At 43.5% G+C, this 18,726-nt stretch overlaps 1 protein-coding gene across 3 annotated transcripts in view; it reads right to left on the bottom strand.

Moving 5' to 3' along the window:
* Window positions 1-18,726, bottom strand: part of XRCC5 (X-ray repair cross complementing 5) — an 89,772-nt gene that overhangs the window by 34,591 nt on the left and 36,455 nt on the right. For all 3 annotated transcript variants that reach the window (XR_006220927.1, XM_007086104.3, XM_042995289.1), the window contains exons 14-16: window positions 14,848-15,044; window positions 6,224-6,317; window positions 4,472-4,541 (exon numbers count right to left, since the gene is read on the bottom strand). Coding sequence is in view for 2 of the 3 variants with exons in the window: in XM_007086104.3 (XP_007086166.2) it covers window positions 4,472-4,541; window positions 6,224-6,317; window positions 14,848-15,044 (361 nt within the window). In the remaining variant the exon portion in view is untranslated. The remainder of the gene's footprint in view (window positions 1-4,471; window positions 4,542-6,223; window positions 6,318-14,847; window positions 15,045-18,726) is intronic.

The following is an 18,726-nucleotide window of genomic DNA, read 5'->3' as shown; positions in this document are numbered from 1 at the left end:
ATAAATCAGACCCATTACAACACACACACACACACACACACACACACACACTCACACACACACCCAGGAAACTTCTAGATCTCAACTCTTGGGAATCCAGAATTCAGGGCTTGCTTCATGATAGCTAACACACGTAAGTAACCTGCTGTGCACACAGGTGGTGCTATCCCATACAAAACTGGAATTGAAAACAACTGTCTCTTTGGCTTTTATGAATGCCGTAATTTTGCCACCAATTGTTACCACATTCTAACCAGTGTTGATAAATTTTAAGAAACACCCTTTCAAACTGAAAGGATACTATTTGCTAAAGGAGAATGAAGTAAGAACAAAGGCAAGAAAGCTTGAGGATGAAAAGTGGTTCAAACAAAGTGAGAGGAAACAGGAGAAAAACGAAAGGCCTCCACCGCCAGAGAATACAGTGATTCTAATCAATCACCTAATCAAATGGGTACGTGCACATCTACTGTCCATAGATGCAATGGTAAATGTCCACCATTTCTGCTCAGAATGGCTCCTCTTGACAGGTTCGTTTTTCACAACAACCATGGCCTGTGAACTCCACCGGGTGGATCAGAGCTACACCACCCTGTCACTCCTCAGAAGCCTAATACAAAACCTATAATCGAAGGGGCAAAAACAGGGTCCACGGAACACAGTGACATTCCATCCTTTTATCTGTCTCCACAGATCCATCTTTTCTGACTCATAAGGTCCTCAGAGAACCTGTTTTTGATACACCAGGTACATTCAAGCTACTTGACATAGTAGCTCATATTCAGTAGGAACCTCTAAATTTAGACATATCTCAAGCACGAAGAAATTATTTGGAGGCCTAAGTAATGTGGTTTTTCCTCCTCTAACCTGCGGTCTATCTTTTGGCCACTTTAGCACTCTTCCTAAGTAAAAGCAGGGAAGGGACAGGGAGTTCGAAATCCATGGTGTTCCTCCAAGAGTTGGTGGAGGTGGGTGTTCACCTAAGTGGATAACCCGGATTCGAGGAGTCTCTGAGGACTCTGTGCCCTCAGGTTCTTCCACTAACCCACAATTAACAGATAAAAGACACCACGGATGAGAGCACTGATGCACCTAGGAACTGTGTGAGGGAAACTACTTTCACCTTTGAGAAACGATTATCATGTATACAATGGTGGTCAAGAAATTTTCTATTGTAAAACTGTAGTGACAGAATGGTGGGGTGGGGTGGGGTGGGGTGGGGTGGGGTGGGGTGGGGTGGGGTGGGGTGGAGAAGGAAAGGAACCAGAAAAAGAAGGGCACCTGAGAATCAGAGACAGCTTACAGAAGTATCAGCAGCCGGAAAGAACACATTCCCGGGGTTCAGTGTCATCTCTATGCCAATAAGCTTAGAACAAGAAATATCCCTCACACGGAAAGCCAGAAGATATGAAAATGTGTAGATGCCTACTGCAGACTGTTGGTGTCAAAGCGACAGGGTCACAATACTCACGCTGACCACACTATTAGGCCAGATGGAAAGAAATACCCACGTTTTAGTTTAATAGATGAACAGGTCAAGTTCTAAGGGTGAAACAACCTTACCATTTATTACTAATCAGGCTTTTGGCAACTGAATTTAAAAAGCAAATCTACTGGAGGAAAGAGAAGAGCTTCTCTCTCCCTGACCCTTGGCACAGATCCTTGGGAGGGACGGAGGAGGTCAATACCAGAAAGGTAGCTTCAAGTCTGGAGGATGACTTTCGGCTTCAAGGGAAGTGAGTCTTCACTCACAAAGGGGCTTAGTAGAGATGTGGAACAAAGGTAGACCATGTAGAACAAAGGTAGGAAAAGTAATGAACAAACAAAATGTCTGGAGAGTGAAGCAAGGACAGAAGGACAAAAGGGAAGCCAGGTTAGGACCACAAAACAGAACCGGTGCTGACAAGTGTGCAGTCCCATTTTCCCAGAGCCCTGCAGAAAGTCTGCCTTTGTGAGGTCACTGCAGAGCTCTCACTGACCAAGTCCTAGCCGGAGGAACAGAGGGATCCCACCATCACACCAGCAGCTCACCAGGACTCAGTCACATTCAACATAAAAGGAGCAAAGGTTTAAAGTACATGACCTTATTATGTCTGAACAACAACAAAAATGCATAGGAAAGGAGGGCATTAGCAATCAGGACAAAGTCAGCTAAGTAGACAAATCCACTATTTGAAAACGATAGGGATCCGAATCCCTGACTGCTCTGGAGGGAAGTTCATCTCTTCTAGTTTTATAGTTTTCAATCTGTAAAGTGGGGAGAATGATACCTATTGTAACTTGTATGTCATCTAGAGGTCACTTGCCCTTGTTATTTTCACAAGACTCCTTCGAATCCCCAATCCCATGGCCTGGGAAACATGGTTTTCCCGATATGCGAGCAAATTCTTAGGGATTTACTCTCTCCTGACCTCTTCAGGCTCTGGTCTCTAATGCCCTGAGGTCCTTTCTCTGCTCTACCTGAAGTAATTCCAGACCAAACTCCTGCCTCTTCACCAGCTTCCCCAAATAGAACAGTCAAACCATGGATTCCTGAGTTTTACTGACACTGAATATGTGCAGTCGTGAGCTGGGAACACAACGTAGAATGCTGTGTCCTTATATAAATACCCATTCCACTTCCTCTCTTACACTTTCGGATCATCCCCTCCTGTCCTGAACTAGCTCCAGTGTTTCTACTTCTATGATGTTAGTAGCTTCCCTCTCCTCTGAAGCCTGACTGGCCAACCACCAAAGCCTGGGGACAGAGACTCAGCCTCTCCCCTAAGCAGTTATCAAGATATTTTTCCCAATTAAAAAAATTATTTTTCTTAGAAAATTCTGGCACCAGCCGTTAAAGCTCTACCATCTTCTCCGTTTGCTCACATGACTGCAAGATTGCTATGGGGGTAAATGAGACAAATAATAGCTCAGCATATGCTATTATATATAGAATATGCTAGCACAATGACTTGAACACAGCAGACACTAGTGGCTGCCTTTAAGATTGTGATGATGCCAGATTTAGTCCCTGAAGAGACCATGCCTATACCAGCCAGCAAGACCAGTCACTTCTAAAGGGAGGTCCTTTGACTTTGGCCAAGGTAAATGACAACCTATAATCAAAAGCTAAGAAGGCCTCCATCTTTCTGCAAAAACATAATCATGATAAGACGATGGCTGACTTGTCACTGCATTCTTCCAAACACAGTCACAACATGCAGCCAAGCAGAACACAGCACTGGTAAGACGTTGTGAATGCTTCCTTTGATCGTCCCCTGTATGAAGGAGAGAAATCCCAAAAGTAGAAGTTTCCACCAAGCCTTCCACAAAGCTGCCACTTTAACTTTAATTTCCTTCTTCTATTTAGATGTAGTTCTGCTTTGTATTAAACTCAAAAGTGAATTTTCTCCTATATGGCGGTTCTTAACAGGGCAAAAAGCTCTTTCCCCATCTCAAAACACAAGACATACATAGATTATCATGATCACGAAGCTCCTCTTCCTCCGGAAATTCTCTTGAGCTGGCCTTCTGACGTTCCTGCCAACAAGACGTGGTCTAGTAGGCTGTACGCGCTGGGGCTCAGCTGGTTATGAATGCTTTTGGGCAGAAGCACAGCACATCCAGGCAGCTTGCTAGGATCCTCAGACCCTTAAGAAGTAACCTACACCTATGCTAGGCACTGCAGATGATTAAACTAGACTGTATAAAGTTTTCTAACATTTAGGAGTCATTTTGCCCCTAAAAGGCCAAGAAGTAGGAAAAGAGGTTCTGTGCACACATTAGCGGAAACACGCAGAAACGCAGCTCACAGACAGGTCTGCCTCTGAAAGGCAACAATGAATACAATGCTGTTGTAGACACAAACCAGCAGGGTTACAACTGCCAGCTGCTATTCCTTAAAGAGTTAATAAACAAGAACTTGAACACCACCAAGTGAATGAATGTTGGTCCTGGACCCTCTGTCCATCCCAGGAAACTTTTAATATTAGTCCCAGCCTAAATGGAATTCTAGGTTACAATTCATCAAAAGAAGACTGTGAGGATGTAGGCGATTTCAGAAAGATCAAATCTAGGGTAGTAGCAAGGTGACCTGGGACTTCTATAAAGAAGCTCAAACCCTTAGGCTTCGAACAAGAACCATGGGTCACTGAAAATAGGAAGATATGACAAAACTGTTTTATTCCAAGCTCACTCACAAGACCCCAAAGAACTTCAATGAAGTGGAACCATAAGCTCTAAGGCTCTGGCCAACAGTTTTCTTAACAGAAAGACCTACAAGTTAGTTCTTTTCCTGCTGGGGCAGATGTTGCTTCAGTGTTCAGAATGTTGCTTCGGTGAGCTCCCCAGTAACGGAGAGTCACAAAGGTCCACCAGGAAAGAAAGTTGCTACATAGAAAGGATACCAACAAAGGACTACACTTCCCAATCCAGAGTATAAAGCCATTACCCTGATTATCTGTCTTAAATGCATAACCAGTGGCATATCACTCACCTTCCTCAAAGCTGGCTTTCTTCTGCCTCACTAGAACACGGAAGTTCTCAGCAGGATTCACACTTCCGACCTAGAATACAGGCACAGACAATAAACCTGAAGATCGCTTCTGTTTCTGGCAGCACCCCAGGCAACACAAGATGGCTTAATGTGGTAAGTGTGCTTTTATAAAATAAACCCAAAGACAAAGACAAGGCCCTTTCTATTCATTTCTAGTTCCAGGCTTCTGTGAAAAGCAAGCAGATTCCTGTGGCCAAAGAGCTGCTGTCTGTACTTGTACTCACCTCTCTTGAAGCAAGAGGACTTCTTTCCAGAGAGGTCGGCAGTATTACAACCCAAATCACCAGCCAACTCAGCTAGAACCTTTATGTGACACAGTGCTGGTACGTCCAGACACCCAGCCAATTAGGAAGGGGAGGATTCTGCAGTGTGGGGTCAGTTCAGAATAGATTTGCCCCGCTGCAGATGACATGAGAAACAGCAGCCGGTTGATCGGTTTGCTGACTCCTTGGCACTGAAGTTTTGGTAGAACATACAAACATGCCCAAGCTGAACGTGTCCCCCCCAAAGTAAAAGCAGATGTTGTGCAAAGATTTACTACAGTGCTATGTGGGGACGTCTCAAAGATGAAACGCTCTGCCACACTCACTTCCTGATCACATGTGGGTCTTTAACCTTCCACTGCCAACCTTAATAGGCCCGATGTTTCACTCAGTTCACAGGGGAGAAGACAACAGGGTTCTATTATGGTTGGTAAACTTTGGTACAAAATGTACTGAAGTTTCCAGTTTGCTCTGGGCTAGCAGTCAGAAAAGCTCTCAGAACAAATAAGGTCATGATTTTTTCCCTTTACTATAAAACACTGAAATAAAATCCAAGTAATTTTCAGATGTTTAGTTTTCCTGAGAGCATTTCTTTTTGAGGTTGGAAAAAGGCATGCCCTAATGCTATCTATCCTGCCCAGTATATTTGACTAGTGAGGGACAACTTTTAAGAATCACTGATTATAGGAGTGCCTGGGTGGCTCAGTCAGTTAAGCATCCGACTTCGGCTCAGGTCATGATCTTGTGGTTCGTGGGTTCCAGCCCCGCATCGGGCCCTGTGCTGACAACTCAGAGCCTGGAGACTGCTTCGGGTTCTGTGTCTCCCTCTCTCTCTGCCCCTCCCCCACTCATGCTCTGTCTCTCTCCCCTCTCTCTCAAAAATAAACATTAAAAAAATTAAAAAAAAAAAGAATCACTGATGAAAAATAATGCCACTTAACATAATGTATCCAAGTTCCAAAATCTTCCATTAAAAAAAGGTCTCAGTGTCAAAGGATACTTGGTTCGGGAAGTCTTAAGCTTATAAGACCTGTTCTGAAGTTGTACATTAGAAAAGAAATAGAGGAGTTACGCTCTTAAATTTTACGTATTTGGAGCCTAAGACCCATACCATCAACCTCCACTTATCCTGTCATTTTAACTAAACAGAAAACTGCAAAATAAAGCCAACCAAAATAGCTCCACAAAAAGGGCTACCACTTAAGCTGTTCCATGTGCTACATATTATACGGTGCTCTAAGTACTACATGTCCTATAGAGAATTCTACAGGAAACTCCCTGACAATAAAGGAAGCAGTGTGGGAAGGGCGTGTATGGTTCACATACTGAAAGGACCAGAGAAAGTGATTTATTAAAGGACTAACAACAACTGATGCGATCTGCCCCAAGTCCCAACCTTCCCAAAAGGCCCTGGAAAAGTTGTGCTTACTCTGGTGACACTGCCTTCAGCCAGGCTGGAGACGCTAAAGCATGCTTCCCCTTCCTGAGTCTTCAGTTTTTTAGAGGCGGGTCCCTCTTCATGGCTGGAAAAGAAATAAATGGGTTTTGTCCCCCCCCCCCCCCAAAACAGAATAAACAACAGGAAACCCAGACTTGGCTGACGTGTAAAGTATACATTTATTTTTCACGTGTCAAAAATGAACAGCCGCACTTACTCCCTCTTTAAAGAAGAGCCTGCCTCCTTCTCGCGGCCCCAGGACTCCTGCCGGCCTGGCGGAAGCAGAGCAGCCCTGGCTGTGCCTCACAGCGCCAGAGAAGTCATAATCCGCAGCCGCGTCACTCGGCCCCCGCCAAGGATGAACCGCAAGCACAGGGAGAGGCAATGCAGCGTTTCACGAAGAGACCCGTTTACCCTTCAGAAAGTATTTGCTAGTTTCTGTCCCAGAATCGATAGCTATTAGCTTTCCACGGACACAGACGCCCTTTGGGTCTACTATCCCATCTTCTCCATCATGGATGTGAGAGCTTTGTAAGCTTCTACTCACAGCGGTCAAAACTTACTAGACAATCCCTAATTAAATATGTAAGACCTTATTCTTAGAGAAGTCTTAAACTATAAAAAACCACTTTCAAAAAAAGCCTTTTAATTTGTTCTTTTATAAACCTAATTCTGTTTTGGGCAATATGCTAACAGTCTACCAGCATCTGTGTGGTGAGGGAAAGAGGATTCCAAGGATTTATATCAAACATCTTGTCTCAAGTAACTGGCTGGCTTCAACAGCCTGCCTTAAAGTCAAGAGGAGGACAAATTAATTGCAAAGGAGAAGAAATCAAATTCAAAGACTCTGCCCATAATCTCCCATAAGCTGATGAACATATAGAGATATGAAGACTTTTCTCCCAGACAAATAATCAATCTGGGCCAAAAGTAGCTGTCAAGAAATGGCTGAAGGAGGAGGGACGCTAGTAACTAAGATCTAGTATTTCTAAGCGTGAGGTGTTTTCGTTCAAAAGCCCTAACTTCAGAGAATGAGTCTTGAAGAAGAGGTTATTCTAAAAACAAAGAAAAATGAGGTATGAGCTGGCTTATTCAATGATATTTCAAAAATGAGTCGTCTCTTCCAGTGGGATAAAAGGACCGAAGCAATCGTTACAGCCTCACAAACATGAACTGAAACTTTTTATTACTTGACATCTTTCCCATTGGCCACTTGCCTTTTTCCCTTTGAGAAGTAAAGAAAAGAAGACAAAAGGATGGGGACGAGGAAACATTAAAAGGGGTGAGTCATCCAGAGTTCTTTCCACCACGTAGAATAAGAAATAAACACAAAACCCTGATGGCAAAAATGGAGGAAAAATGCACAAGCCCAAGGGAGCATGAAATTCCATCAGAATTTGAGTCTGTTAAAGAAAAAGTCACAGCCATTCAGTTCACCTTTGCCAGTTCTTCCCAAGGGACAGAAAACATGGTGCTCCTGGATCCCAGTCTTACTTTTCCCACTGACTAACCCTGGACTCTTACACCTTCTTGAAGGAATTGATTTTGAAGGTATATTAATTTTTTTATACATAGAGTTTAAAGTCTAGTAAGTGACTCCTGTCTCTGGTCTTCTGTTTGCTCCTTAGAAAAACACTATGATGAAAAGTACCATGAGCATATCAACTACTCATCTACTGTCTCTCAAAAACACAAATTAACTTAGACCATGGTGAAAAGAAGTATGAGATATCCAAAGTGCTATGCTAAGTTCTGTGAGAATGCAAGGTTGAATTGCATGAAGAATTTCTTAAACCCTCCAAAATAAGGTTCTAGGGAAGGAAGGACAAAGAGACATATATATCAATCCTCCAGGACTGGGCAGGTAAAGGCAATAAGCGGAAAGTAGTAAAAATTTGAATACAGTTAATATTCTCAAGATTGAACCATTTAATAGCATTATTAGGAATTTTACAAATATTAAACTAATCATGTCTCTCAGTGGTGGGAAAGGGCAAAGACTCTCATCCCAAAATTACCTATGAAGAAGCTGAGCTCTAGAGGACAGAAATTACCTACACAAGACTCCAGCAGACATACAAATGTCAACAGCTACTGCATGTGGATATCGGAACCATGGATAATTTATTGTACTTTCTCATTTTCTTACTGTCTTTTGTAAATCTGTATACATTTTTTAACTCATTTTTTTTGGTCAAACATTTACCTAATACCATGTGCTGGCCGCTAAGCTCTATCGTAAATGTACAAAAATTAATATGTAATCAACACTTTAGGAAATTCAGCCAAATAAAAAAGATAAATATGTAAACAGGCAATTAACAAACTACTGTGGCGAGCAGCATATCCTCTGAGAGAAGAGCCAGTTGCTGTCCTGGGCTGAGGCAGGAGGGGCAGGCTGGGAAGTAGTGAGATAGGAGGCGGGGAAATACAGTAGTCCCCCCTTATCCATGGTTTTGCTTTACAGTTTCAGTTACCCGCCATCAACTGTGGTCTGAAAGCAGATGACTTATGGTGTGAAGGTCAACAGTAGCCTAATACTATGTCGCTATAGCTACATCCTTCACCTCACTTCATCCCATCACATAGGCATTTTATCACCTCACATCATCACTAGAAAGGTGAGCGCGGTGTAACAAGACATTTTGAGAAAGAGAAGGAGAGAGACCACATTCACAGAACTTTTATTACAGTATACTGCTATAATTGTTCTAGCCGATTATTAGTTATTGTTGTTAATCTCTTACAGATATATGTGTGCACAGGAAAAGAAACATAGTATGTATAGCGTTCAGTACGACCCATGGTTTCAGGCACCTGCTGGGGGTCTTGAAACGTCCCCCCGTGGGTAAAGTGGGACCACTGTACCTAAATCATAGACACAGACACTGTGAGGAAAGAAAGGGGTTCTCTAGGGAGCTGGATTATGAATAGTTGCTTCTTTTCTGTCTGCTTACCTAGCTTTTCTCACTTGTGTAACAGAGTTTGATCTTAAGCTGATGCTAATGGAAAGCCACTAAAGCAAGTTTTTACCCAGGGGTCCAAGGATAGTGACAAGAATTTGTGAACTACCTGAAATTACATGCAAAATTTAGTTTGTTAGGGCATTTTCCTGAAGAGAGGGTTCATAGTTTTTACCAGATTACCAAGTGGGTCCATCACACACACATACACATACACACACACACACACACACACACACACACACACACAAAGATTAAGGAACATTGCATTAAAGAATTTTAAGCAAGGAAGGAATGTGATCAGATTTGTTTTTTTGAAAATCACTCAGCAAATGCAGAATGGACTGGAAACAGGTAAGACTTGAATGAGGGAGATCAGTCAAGGGGTCATCTCAGAAAGCAGGCTAAACTGAGGCCTACAGAAGAGCAGTGGCAATTTGAGATGCTAATAAGAGCTAACTTTTTTTGTTTTAACTTTTGCCACTTGCCAGTCACTATGCTAAGCATATTTAAAATACCTCAGGGGCGCCTGGGTGGCACAGTCGGTTAATTGTCTGACTCTTGATCTCAGTTCAGGTCACGATCTCACAGTTTACGATTTTGAGCCCCATATTAGGCTCTGTGCTGATGGCGTGGAGCCTGCTTGGAATTCGGTCTCTCCTTCTCTCTGCCCCTCCCCAACTTGTGCGTGTGCACGCATGCTCTCTCCCTCTCTCTCTCAAAATAAACTTAAAAAAAATTTTTTTTAATTAAAAAAAAAGCCTCAGTTAAATATCACAATGACACTATGAATTAGCTATTATTATTGACCTTTTACGAATGAACAAACCAAGGTTCAAAAGGGCCTGACCTTGTCTAGAAGCACACATTAGTTAAGGGGGTCCACAATTAATTCTGTACTCCCAGCCCTTCTCCTGTACAGCCTCCTGAAAGGTGGGTATTTGTTACTGCCACTCAACACTGAGCAGCTTGCCAATTTTAACCACCACTGAAAGGAAACACTTCGATTTTGATCCATCTCTACCTGACTGCAAAATCAATGCTATCAGCCACTATACTAACTTGAGGCGAAAGGAGGAGATTTGAGGTAAATCTAACATAACTTGGTAAACCAATCAGACATGGAAAGTAAAGGAAAGGTTTGACTCCCTGGAAATTAGTTGTCAGTCACCGAAACAGAGAAGAACAGCATGAACAGGGCTTTGAAGGCAGCACGGGAGGAGATGGAAGATGATGAAGTCATTTCTGGACACACTGAACTTGAGGGATCTATAGACACCTCAGAGGTCCAGAAAACAGGATGGAAACATATTAGAGTGGGCAGATATTTCGTAGTTCTTGAAGACATGTACATAAAATAATAAAAGGTCTTAGGACACGCACTGCTAAGGCGATAAGGCATAATGATTGAGAAGGCAAGCTCTGGAGTCAGGCTGTGCGCATGGAAATCCTTTCTCCAACACCTAACCCGCTGTGGTCTTGGGCAAGTGTCTTATCTTCTCTAAGCCTCGGTGTCCTCGGCTTTAAGAGGAGGTTAACAGAAGAATCTACTCCACAGGACGGTCAAGACAGCCCACACGGGTAACACATGTGGAGCACTCAGCACGTACCCATGTCCAATACATGTCAGCTCTTTCTGAGGAGTCCTTCAGAACAGAACATTTAAGGTTGGTGGGGGGAAGAAAGCAGACCCCAGAGGAATCGGAGATGAAGCTGCAAAGGCTTAGAAAGGAAAATCTGGAGACGTGGAAGTTAAACCTTCCTGAAGGTTTCAGGGAAGTGGCGGTAGCTGGGAAAAGCAGCAGTGTGGACTATGGTTCCAATAAGCCTAGCTCACGGAAGGAAAGAAGATGGAAACAGGTAGCAGTCTGAGGGAGAAAGTTGAGGGGATGCCTGTATTTCGTTTTAGAGAAAAGAAATACGATGTTAACACGTGAGGACAAAGGAGCTGGTATGGAGGGAGAAGATAAAAATACAGAAAGAGGGAAGAAATTATTAGTGGATGAAGGTACCAGATGAGACAGAAGATGGCATCTCAGGACACAGGCAAAAGTCTGACTTTGGACAGGATGATGTACCCCATTCCACTGAGACAGGAAAGAGGAAGTGAAGGCAGATGCAAAACAGGTATATGGGAGACGGGCCAGAAAACTGAGGCATCCCCACCTACCGGGCCTCGATCTTCCCCACGACACCATTATCACCATCTTCATCACTGCCGTAGTTGCCACAGATGTGCCCAGGACGTGATGAGCAGTTTGTAAATCGGTTCCACACAAACACTGTACGCTTACTATGTGTTAGGCACTGTGTTGGGTTCTAGACACACAACTGCCAACGGCACGTCTTACTCAATGAACCCGCGTGACAACTCCATGAGAGCTATTTCTAGTATCCCTGGTCACCCACCGGGAAACTGGAGCTGAGGGTGGATAAGCAAGTTGGGCCTAAGGTCACACTGCAGAGTGAGGGGACCAACTCACATGTCTGACTCTAGAGTCTAAACCAGTAACCAGGTGCGGCTGGTCGCGGAGGTAAGTGGGGAGGAGTCTTAGCAGACTTGAATAGAAAAGTTTAGACTATTGAGCATAGAGACAAAAAGGCATCAGGGGCACATACGAGTTTAGTTGCACAAACAGGATTAGACCTCCAATGTCCTAATTCTCACGTTTAAGTTCCCTGTCCAAGAGATGACATTTTCATTTCAGGGGTATGCAGCAACATTAAGGGAAACAATGCTGTAGACGATAAGGGCACGAATACATTTTTGGACTGCAATGTCACAAGGTGCTCTTATCTTCTTCAAATGAAGAAATCACTCCTGATATTCGGGATTCAACAGGTCCAGCGTGAATACTAGATCTTCTCAAACAGTCCATATTTTAATGGATAATGATACTGTTATTGCTTTGGGTTCTGACTACTGCCTTCAAACTGCTTCAATATCCGTGATTTCACTGTTATAATATCTCTTGAGATGAGGCTGTTTTTAGATGGAGAAATTCTCCTAAAGGTGAGATTATTTAACCAAAATCAGATCAAGAGTGACATAGCTGGAATAAAAACTGATGATTTCCAGTTCAAGACTCTTGTTTTGGCCTCTGACACTTCCTGAACAGATATTTGCCCCTCACCTCTATGACGGAAATATGTACCTGGGACATGGAGATGCTGAAAATACACAAAAACATAGCCAGTTGTTAGCAATTTTTCCCCCTTTGGGAGACCGCCTCTAAAGCTGATTGGAGCCTTGTCATTAAAATTGAGGGGTTTTAAGATCCCTGCAGAAGGGAGTCATTCCTCTTGAATACAAGAGTTCCCACCTACGGGCCTCAATAAATATTTGTTCAATGCGTCATTTCTGCAGCTCTTAAAAACCCGTAAGATTTCCGAGAAGAAAGGGTAGAGAATAGGAGTGTGAGTAGGTGTGTGTGACCGAGATAATTCCCGGGCTGGTTACTTGGCTATGTCGCAAACCACTGTGGGAGCAAAGAACAAGAAGCCCGTACACTGGGGCTTCCTGAAAGAGTGAGCATGAGGAGCAGGGATGAAGGTGTAATCACCGCAGGGATCAAAATCACAGAACAACAGTCTTTTGGGCCTATGTGGTGTGTTTTTTAACCAGCTAATTTACATTTTAATCAACGGGAGGAGGGGAAAACGGCCCATTTCTTTCCCACAACACCAGAAGGTAATCAAGATCATGAACTGGAGCTTTAATACAGAGAGAGAACAGCCACATGACTGCAGCGAGGCTACGGCAAGGCTGTCAAGGGAAGAAAAGGACTCAGAATTGTATTGAGCTGTTCTGAAATCCTAACCCAGAGGGATACAGGTGGATGAGGACAGCAGAGGGAAAGTGGATTTTTAGTGAGTCTTTCTTTGCAGAAGAAGGCATGACAGACTACAAAAACCATAAAACTCTCCAGCATGTGTTAGGAATGCATATGGTACACTATACCAATCCCATGATTTTTTTTTTTTTTTTTTTTTCCAATTCTGGCAAAGCTCGGGGTATTAACCTCTAAAAGGTCACAGTACACGCAAAGCTTTCCATTCAACTTGGAAGATAATTCACTAAATTAACAATTTATAGAACCCTGTGAAGGTTTCTGAAAATTATTCCATACTTCTCCAATGGGGTATTTACAAACAATATGCTTTACTTTGTCAATATACGGCTGTGGGAAGGAAATTAAAGGAAAAAAGAATTAAGGTCTAAAACTGAATCTTAGAAGGCACTGTAAAGAAATGAATAGATCATTTTGATTTGGGGAGAAAAGTCACCAATAACCAAAGCCACACCTGGTAAAATCAATGTTATCCACCCAAATGATTCCGGATAATCAAGAACAACTTCTTACAGTTTTTGTTTTGCTTTGAATGGAAACTGATACAGATTCTGAACAGAATCTGATGAGGGAGAAAACGTACTAGCTACCTGAAAGCTTGATCATAGGAAAAGCATTCTGCAGTCCTTAAACTATAAATCCCTTCCTACTGGTGTAACCAAGTACATCCCTGATAGAGAAGCTAAAGAAGAGCCAGGTTTTCATCCTCCCTCCCACTTTTCCTCCAAAAATCTCACTGCTATTCTCTGATACCAACCTCTGACTGAAAAACTTATGACCTTCACCCTGCCCTCTCATCCCCAGCACTCTACGTGAAAAACAGTAGAAGTGGCACTCTGGAAAATAGTGTGGAGGTCCCTCAAGAATTTTAAAACAGATCTACCCTATGACCCAGCAATAGCACTGCTAGGAATCTACCCAAGGAATACAGGAGTGCTGATGCAGAGGGGCACTTGTACCCCAATGTTTATAGCAGCACTTTCAACAATAGCCAAATGATGGAAAGAGCCTAAATGTCCATCAACTGATGAATGGATAGAGAAGTTGTGGTTTACATACACAATGGAATACTACTTGGCAATGAGAAAGAATGAAATCTGGCCTTTTGTAGCAATGCGGATGGAACTGGAGAGTGTTATGCTAAGTGAAATAAGTCATACAGAGAAAGACAGATACCATATGTTTTCACTCTTATGTGGATTCTGAGAAACTTAACAGAAGACCATGGGGGAGGGGAAGGGGGAAAAAAAAAGAGAGGGAGGGAGCCAAACCATAAGAGACTCTTAAAAACTGAGAATAAACTGAGGGTTGATGGGGGGTGGGAGGGCGGGGAGGGTGGGTGATGGGCATTGAGGAGGGCACCTCTTGGGATGAGCACTGGGTGTTATATGGAAACCAATTTGACAATAAATTTCATTAAAAAAAATAATGTTAGATCCCTAAAAAAAAAAAAAAAGAAAGAAAGAAACAAAGAAAAACAGTAAAAGTTAGTCTTGGATGTTCAAAAACTGTTTAGCCTTCCCATTAAACATAAACTACCAAGAATGTGAGGCCGATCAAAACATCAACAACCCAGGAGGTAGCTCTAAATTCCAGGTGAACAGTAGGGATAAAATCTATCTACAATGGAGACAAAGGAGAAACCAGTATTTTCAATGCAAGGGTCAAACATCAAAAGGTTTCTTCCTTCCACCTGTGTGGTTCCACAAACCCATATGCAAGCCTCAATTCCAGAGCTCCTCTAAGACTACCACCAGTCTTAAGTACTCCAAAGTCCAGTGCAACTGCATCGAGTACTTACTTGTCTGGGAAAATGTTCTGAGCAGGCACTTGATCCTTTTTCTTGGTGGCTTCAGTCAGAGGGAAAACGGTCTTTATTTTAGAGAGAGGAATCTGACATTTAGCTGTCACCTCAGCAGGGGGATCCAGCATATTCCAAATATGCTGCTGAATTGGGGGCAGAGGCTCTTGGGGATGTAAAGCTCTGTGCGCCAGACACTGTGGAAAAGGTAGAAGGGTTTGAAAACACAGATGCAGACACCATATACAATTTCTTTATACTTTTCTGGTCAGAGATCCTCGATCTTTGGTTTGGGAGGGCTACAGGATTCCTACCACATGTAAAAGAGAACAAAGAGGGTGGCCTCGGAACCACCTTGGTTTGCAGGACACCAGCAGTGTCTACAACCGGATCTCAGCCGAGCGGCACCATCAGCGGGAGGCCTCCTAGAACAGAGGCTCATCTTATAAACAGAGGCTGCTGCTTCCACCACCTGGACAATATGTGGGGTTCTCTAAAACACATTAATTCCAAGGGCCTCGAATCCTTTTACCTCCCTTCAGAAGACTGCTTTCCCCCTTGCATAATCTTAGAAAACGACGTGTGGTAGATGAAACGGGGCTAAAACAGAGCCACTATGCTCGGTGAGTCCCAGGAAGAAATCTGCGAGAGAGATGAGAATGCTGGTCTGTCCCAAACCTCCCCAGAGTGCTCAGTTTGGGCTCCTCTCCACCTGTCTACCCATTTCTGTCCATCTCCTCTCCCAGCACTCTCGTCTGGGGACCATCCCCCCCTTGCGTGGGCCACCAGTCACCTTCTAACTGGTCTCCCCAAATCTACTTTCAGTATTCTGTACAGCCAATGCCCTTACTGTGACCCTAAGAAGTCACGCACACCACGGCTCCTGCACGCCTCCCTCATCTGCCACCTTCCTCCTTGCTCGTCACAACCCAGCTACACTGGGCCCTGCCTGTTTCCCTCAGGTGCCAGGCTCATGCTAGCCTTTGGGTCCTGAGTTTATCGCTCTCTCTGCCTCACCGGCCTTCCCCTAGATCTCAACAGAGTTGAGCCTTTTTTTAATCCTTCTGTTCTTTGCCCAACTATGATCTCCTCAGAGAGGCCTACCTGGACACTGTGAAGGAACCCCTCCACGCCCAGCCTGCCACCCAGCGATTTTCTATCATTACCCCTGTTTTACAGTTTTCATAGCATTTGTCAGTATCTAACATGATCAATTTTGTAGTTTACTTACTATTTAACCTTCCCTCTTAAAAGAAGAGATCTTGTTTGTCTTGTTTAGTGCTGAATTCCAGGTACTAAAAGCCGTGCCTGGCACACAATAAGCACCTAATAGGTATTGGCCGAAGGACTAAAGTACTCCTTCCCGGGACTCCACCTGTTAACACAAGTGTCGGGAAGCAGCACCAAGAGCGGGGCCAGGGTCCAGGCCAGGTCCTGCGCGGCGCACATGAGTGGAAATCCGGACAGCAAGCCTCCTCCGTTCGGTCACCCGTACCGCTTTCAGTCTGCTCAGCCCGCCTGTAGCGGTGCTGGTGTCTGCCCAGAAAAGTGAATACTCCGAAAAGGAGTACAGGAAGGTGAGCAAAATGCAACTATCACGGACCTCTCCTTTCCTTTTGCTAGAGAATCATCCCAAAGTTAGGCTGGAGAACACGAGTCCTACTATTCCCACCTTTAAACGATTTGCACACTGGTAATTTTAAAGAAAAAAATCCAGGGAGCTGAAAAGTTCTTACAGTTCAAAACACTGTTTCATATCACAAGGTATAGGATTTATAGCACCTCATGAACTGCTTTCCTACCCTGTAGGAAACGTGAGGCTGGAAGTCTCCATTCTAAAAAGACCAAACAAACAAAAACAAAAAGCTGAAACTTAGATAGTAAATATCACCTGAGTTGACGGCTTCTAGAACTCTGATGTGCTGCTCTGTCATCTCATCTCAACACAGTGACCACACTCGTCCTTCTCCACAGTATATTAATCCGTCTCAGAGTCTGTTTTCCTCTTTCCTAATCACTCCACTTTCCCCTGAGCACCAGCAACATTAGCTCATTTAATGTGAAGCAAAAGGGGAAACTGAAGTGACTCCAAACCCTGTGAATCTACCCCCAACCTTCTTGTGCACAGTTCTTAATTCACAGTGCTCTCCCTCAGGTCATTACATTATCTGCAAAGCTTATTAGAAAGCCCTCAGGACGTAAGCTGTAACCCAACACAGCAGACGACCTTTTACATACTCTGGAAGACTCGCTGATACTCACTCAACATCTCTGAGACAACAACTACAACAAATGGACAAATATCCTACACAACCTCCCCGCAGAAAAACACTCCAGTAGGAACTCTAGACAGTTCTTTCAAACAGTGTCATCACTCGCAAGTCGGTAATAATCTACAGGAGATGTGCTAAAGCATCAACCACTCCTACTTTTTCAAAGGTCGTACTTTAGATAAAACTAAGTGGGATACTTATCAAATTCATTCACTCAAAAAAATCTCAATTCATTAAAAAAACTGAGGTAATGAGAAAGTAATGCAATACTTTTTAATAACAGAGAAGCTGACATTACACTCTTAAACCTATTAATTTGTCTTTTAAGCAACTGTTATTCCTTGATGTGATTTTTGTAATTTGAAAAAGACTAGAAAAAAAACCCTGCAGGCCACATGATTAGCTCATAAGTTACGAGCATGTTGATGTTACGAGCATGTTGATTTTAACAACCCTGCATCAATGGTTTAAAAGCCAGTTGTAACTCTACACAAAAAGTGTATCTCTCAGCATTTCTTTTTTTAAAAAATGCTTATTTATTTACTTTGAGAGAAAGAGACAGAGAGAGCATGTACAAGCAGGAGAGGGGCAGAAAGAGAGGGAGAGAGACTGAAAATGCCAAGCAGGCTCCATGCTGTCAGCGCAGAAGTAGAACCTGACGCGGGGCTCGAGCTCACAAACTGTGAGATCATGACCGGAGCTAAAATCAAGGTCAGATGCTCAACTGACTGAGCTACCTAGGCACCCCTTCAGCATTTCTTTGTAAAATTAGAATTAAATTAACCTCATCAACAAACTGATGGGTAACCTCTCCTTCCTTCTGCCCCCTACTCCCAGCTGAGTCACTCTCAGCTATGAATGTTTCATTTATAAAGGAGGTTAAGGAAGTCTTCCTAGGTCCCCCATCCTACTTAGCTTCCTGTATCCTCTCTCCTTCCCTCCATCAGTAGAGCTTTCTCCTGCTCCCACCCCACTATTCCACCGCCGCTGGGCCCTCAATGTAAGCAGAGACTTCATGCAGACACTAACGGCCCTTCGTCATGCTCGCTCACCATCACTCACCAGTGAGCAGCATCAAACTTGCTTTTTCTTTCCGGACACGGATCACTCCCTGTGCCTTCCAAGGCACCAGCTTCTCCTAGCTCTTTCTACCTTTTTTTTTTTTTTTTTTTGGAGAAGGGGAGAATAAGAACGGTTCATTTGTCTTTTAACAACCCTTCTTCTTCTGGCTGTTCCTAATTATTCACTCACACGCTGGTGTGCAGGACTTTGTTTTCTTTTCTTCTCACGCAACGCTTTCCCTAGGTGATCTTGTTCACTTCTATTACCCAAGTGGGGAGGACTCCCAAATCCATGTACTTAGTCCTGACTTCTCTCCTGGGGCTCCGCATCCCTATTTCCAACTTCCTACTGGGTGTGTGTACCGGGGATAGCCAACCGACGGCTCAAATTTAACACCTGCAAAAACACATGAACTACCTTTTCAGTGTGTTCATTCTATATTCCCCATCACAATTAACAGTGATGCCGTCCCTCAGGCACCCAAGCTAGGATTCTGTTATCTTTAATTCCTATTCCTCAACTACACCCAGCCCCTCCAGTCCTG

Source organism: Panthera tigris, chromosome C1 (genome assembly GCF_018350195.1).
Source record: "Panthera tigris isolate Pti1 chromosome C1, P.tigris_Pti1_mat1.1, whole genome shotgun sequence".
NCBI classification, from domain to species: Eukaryota; Metazoa; Chordata; class Mammalia; order Carnivora; family Felidae; genus Panthera; species Panthera tigris.
This window is presented reverse-complemented; position numbering and strand designations above follow the sequence as displayed.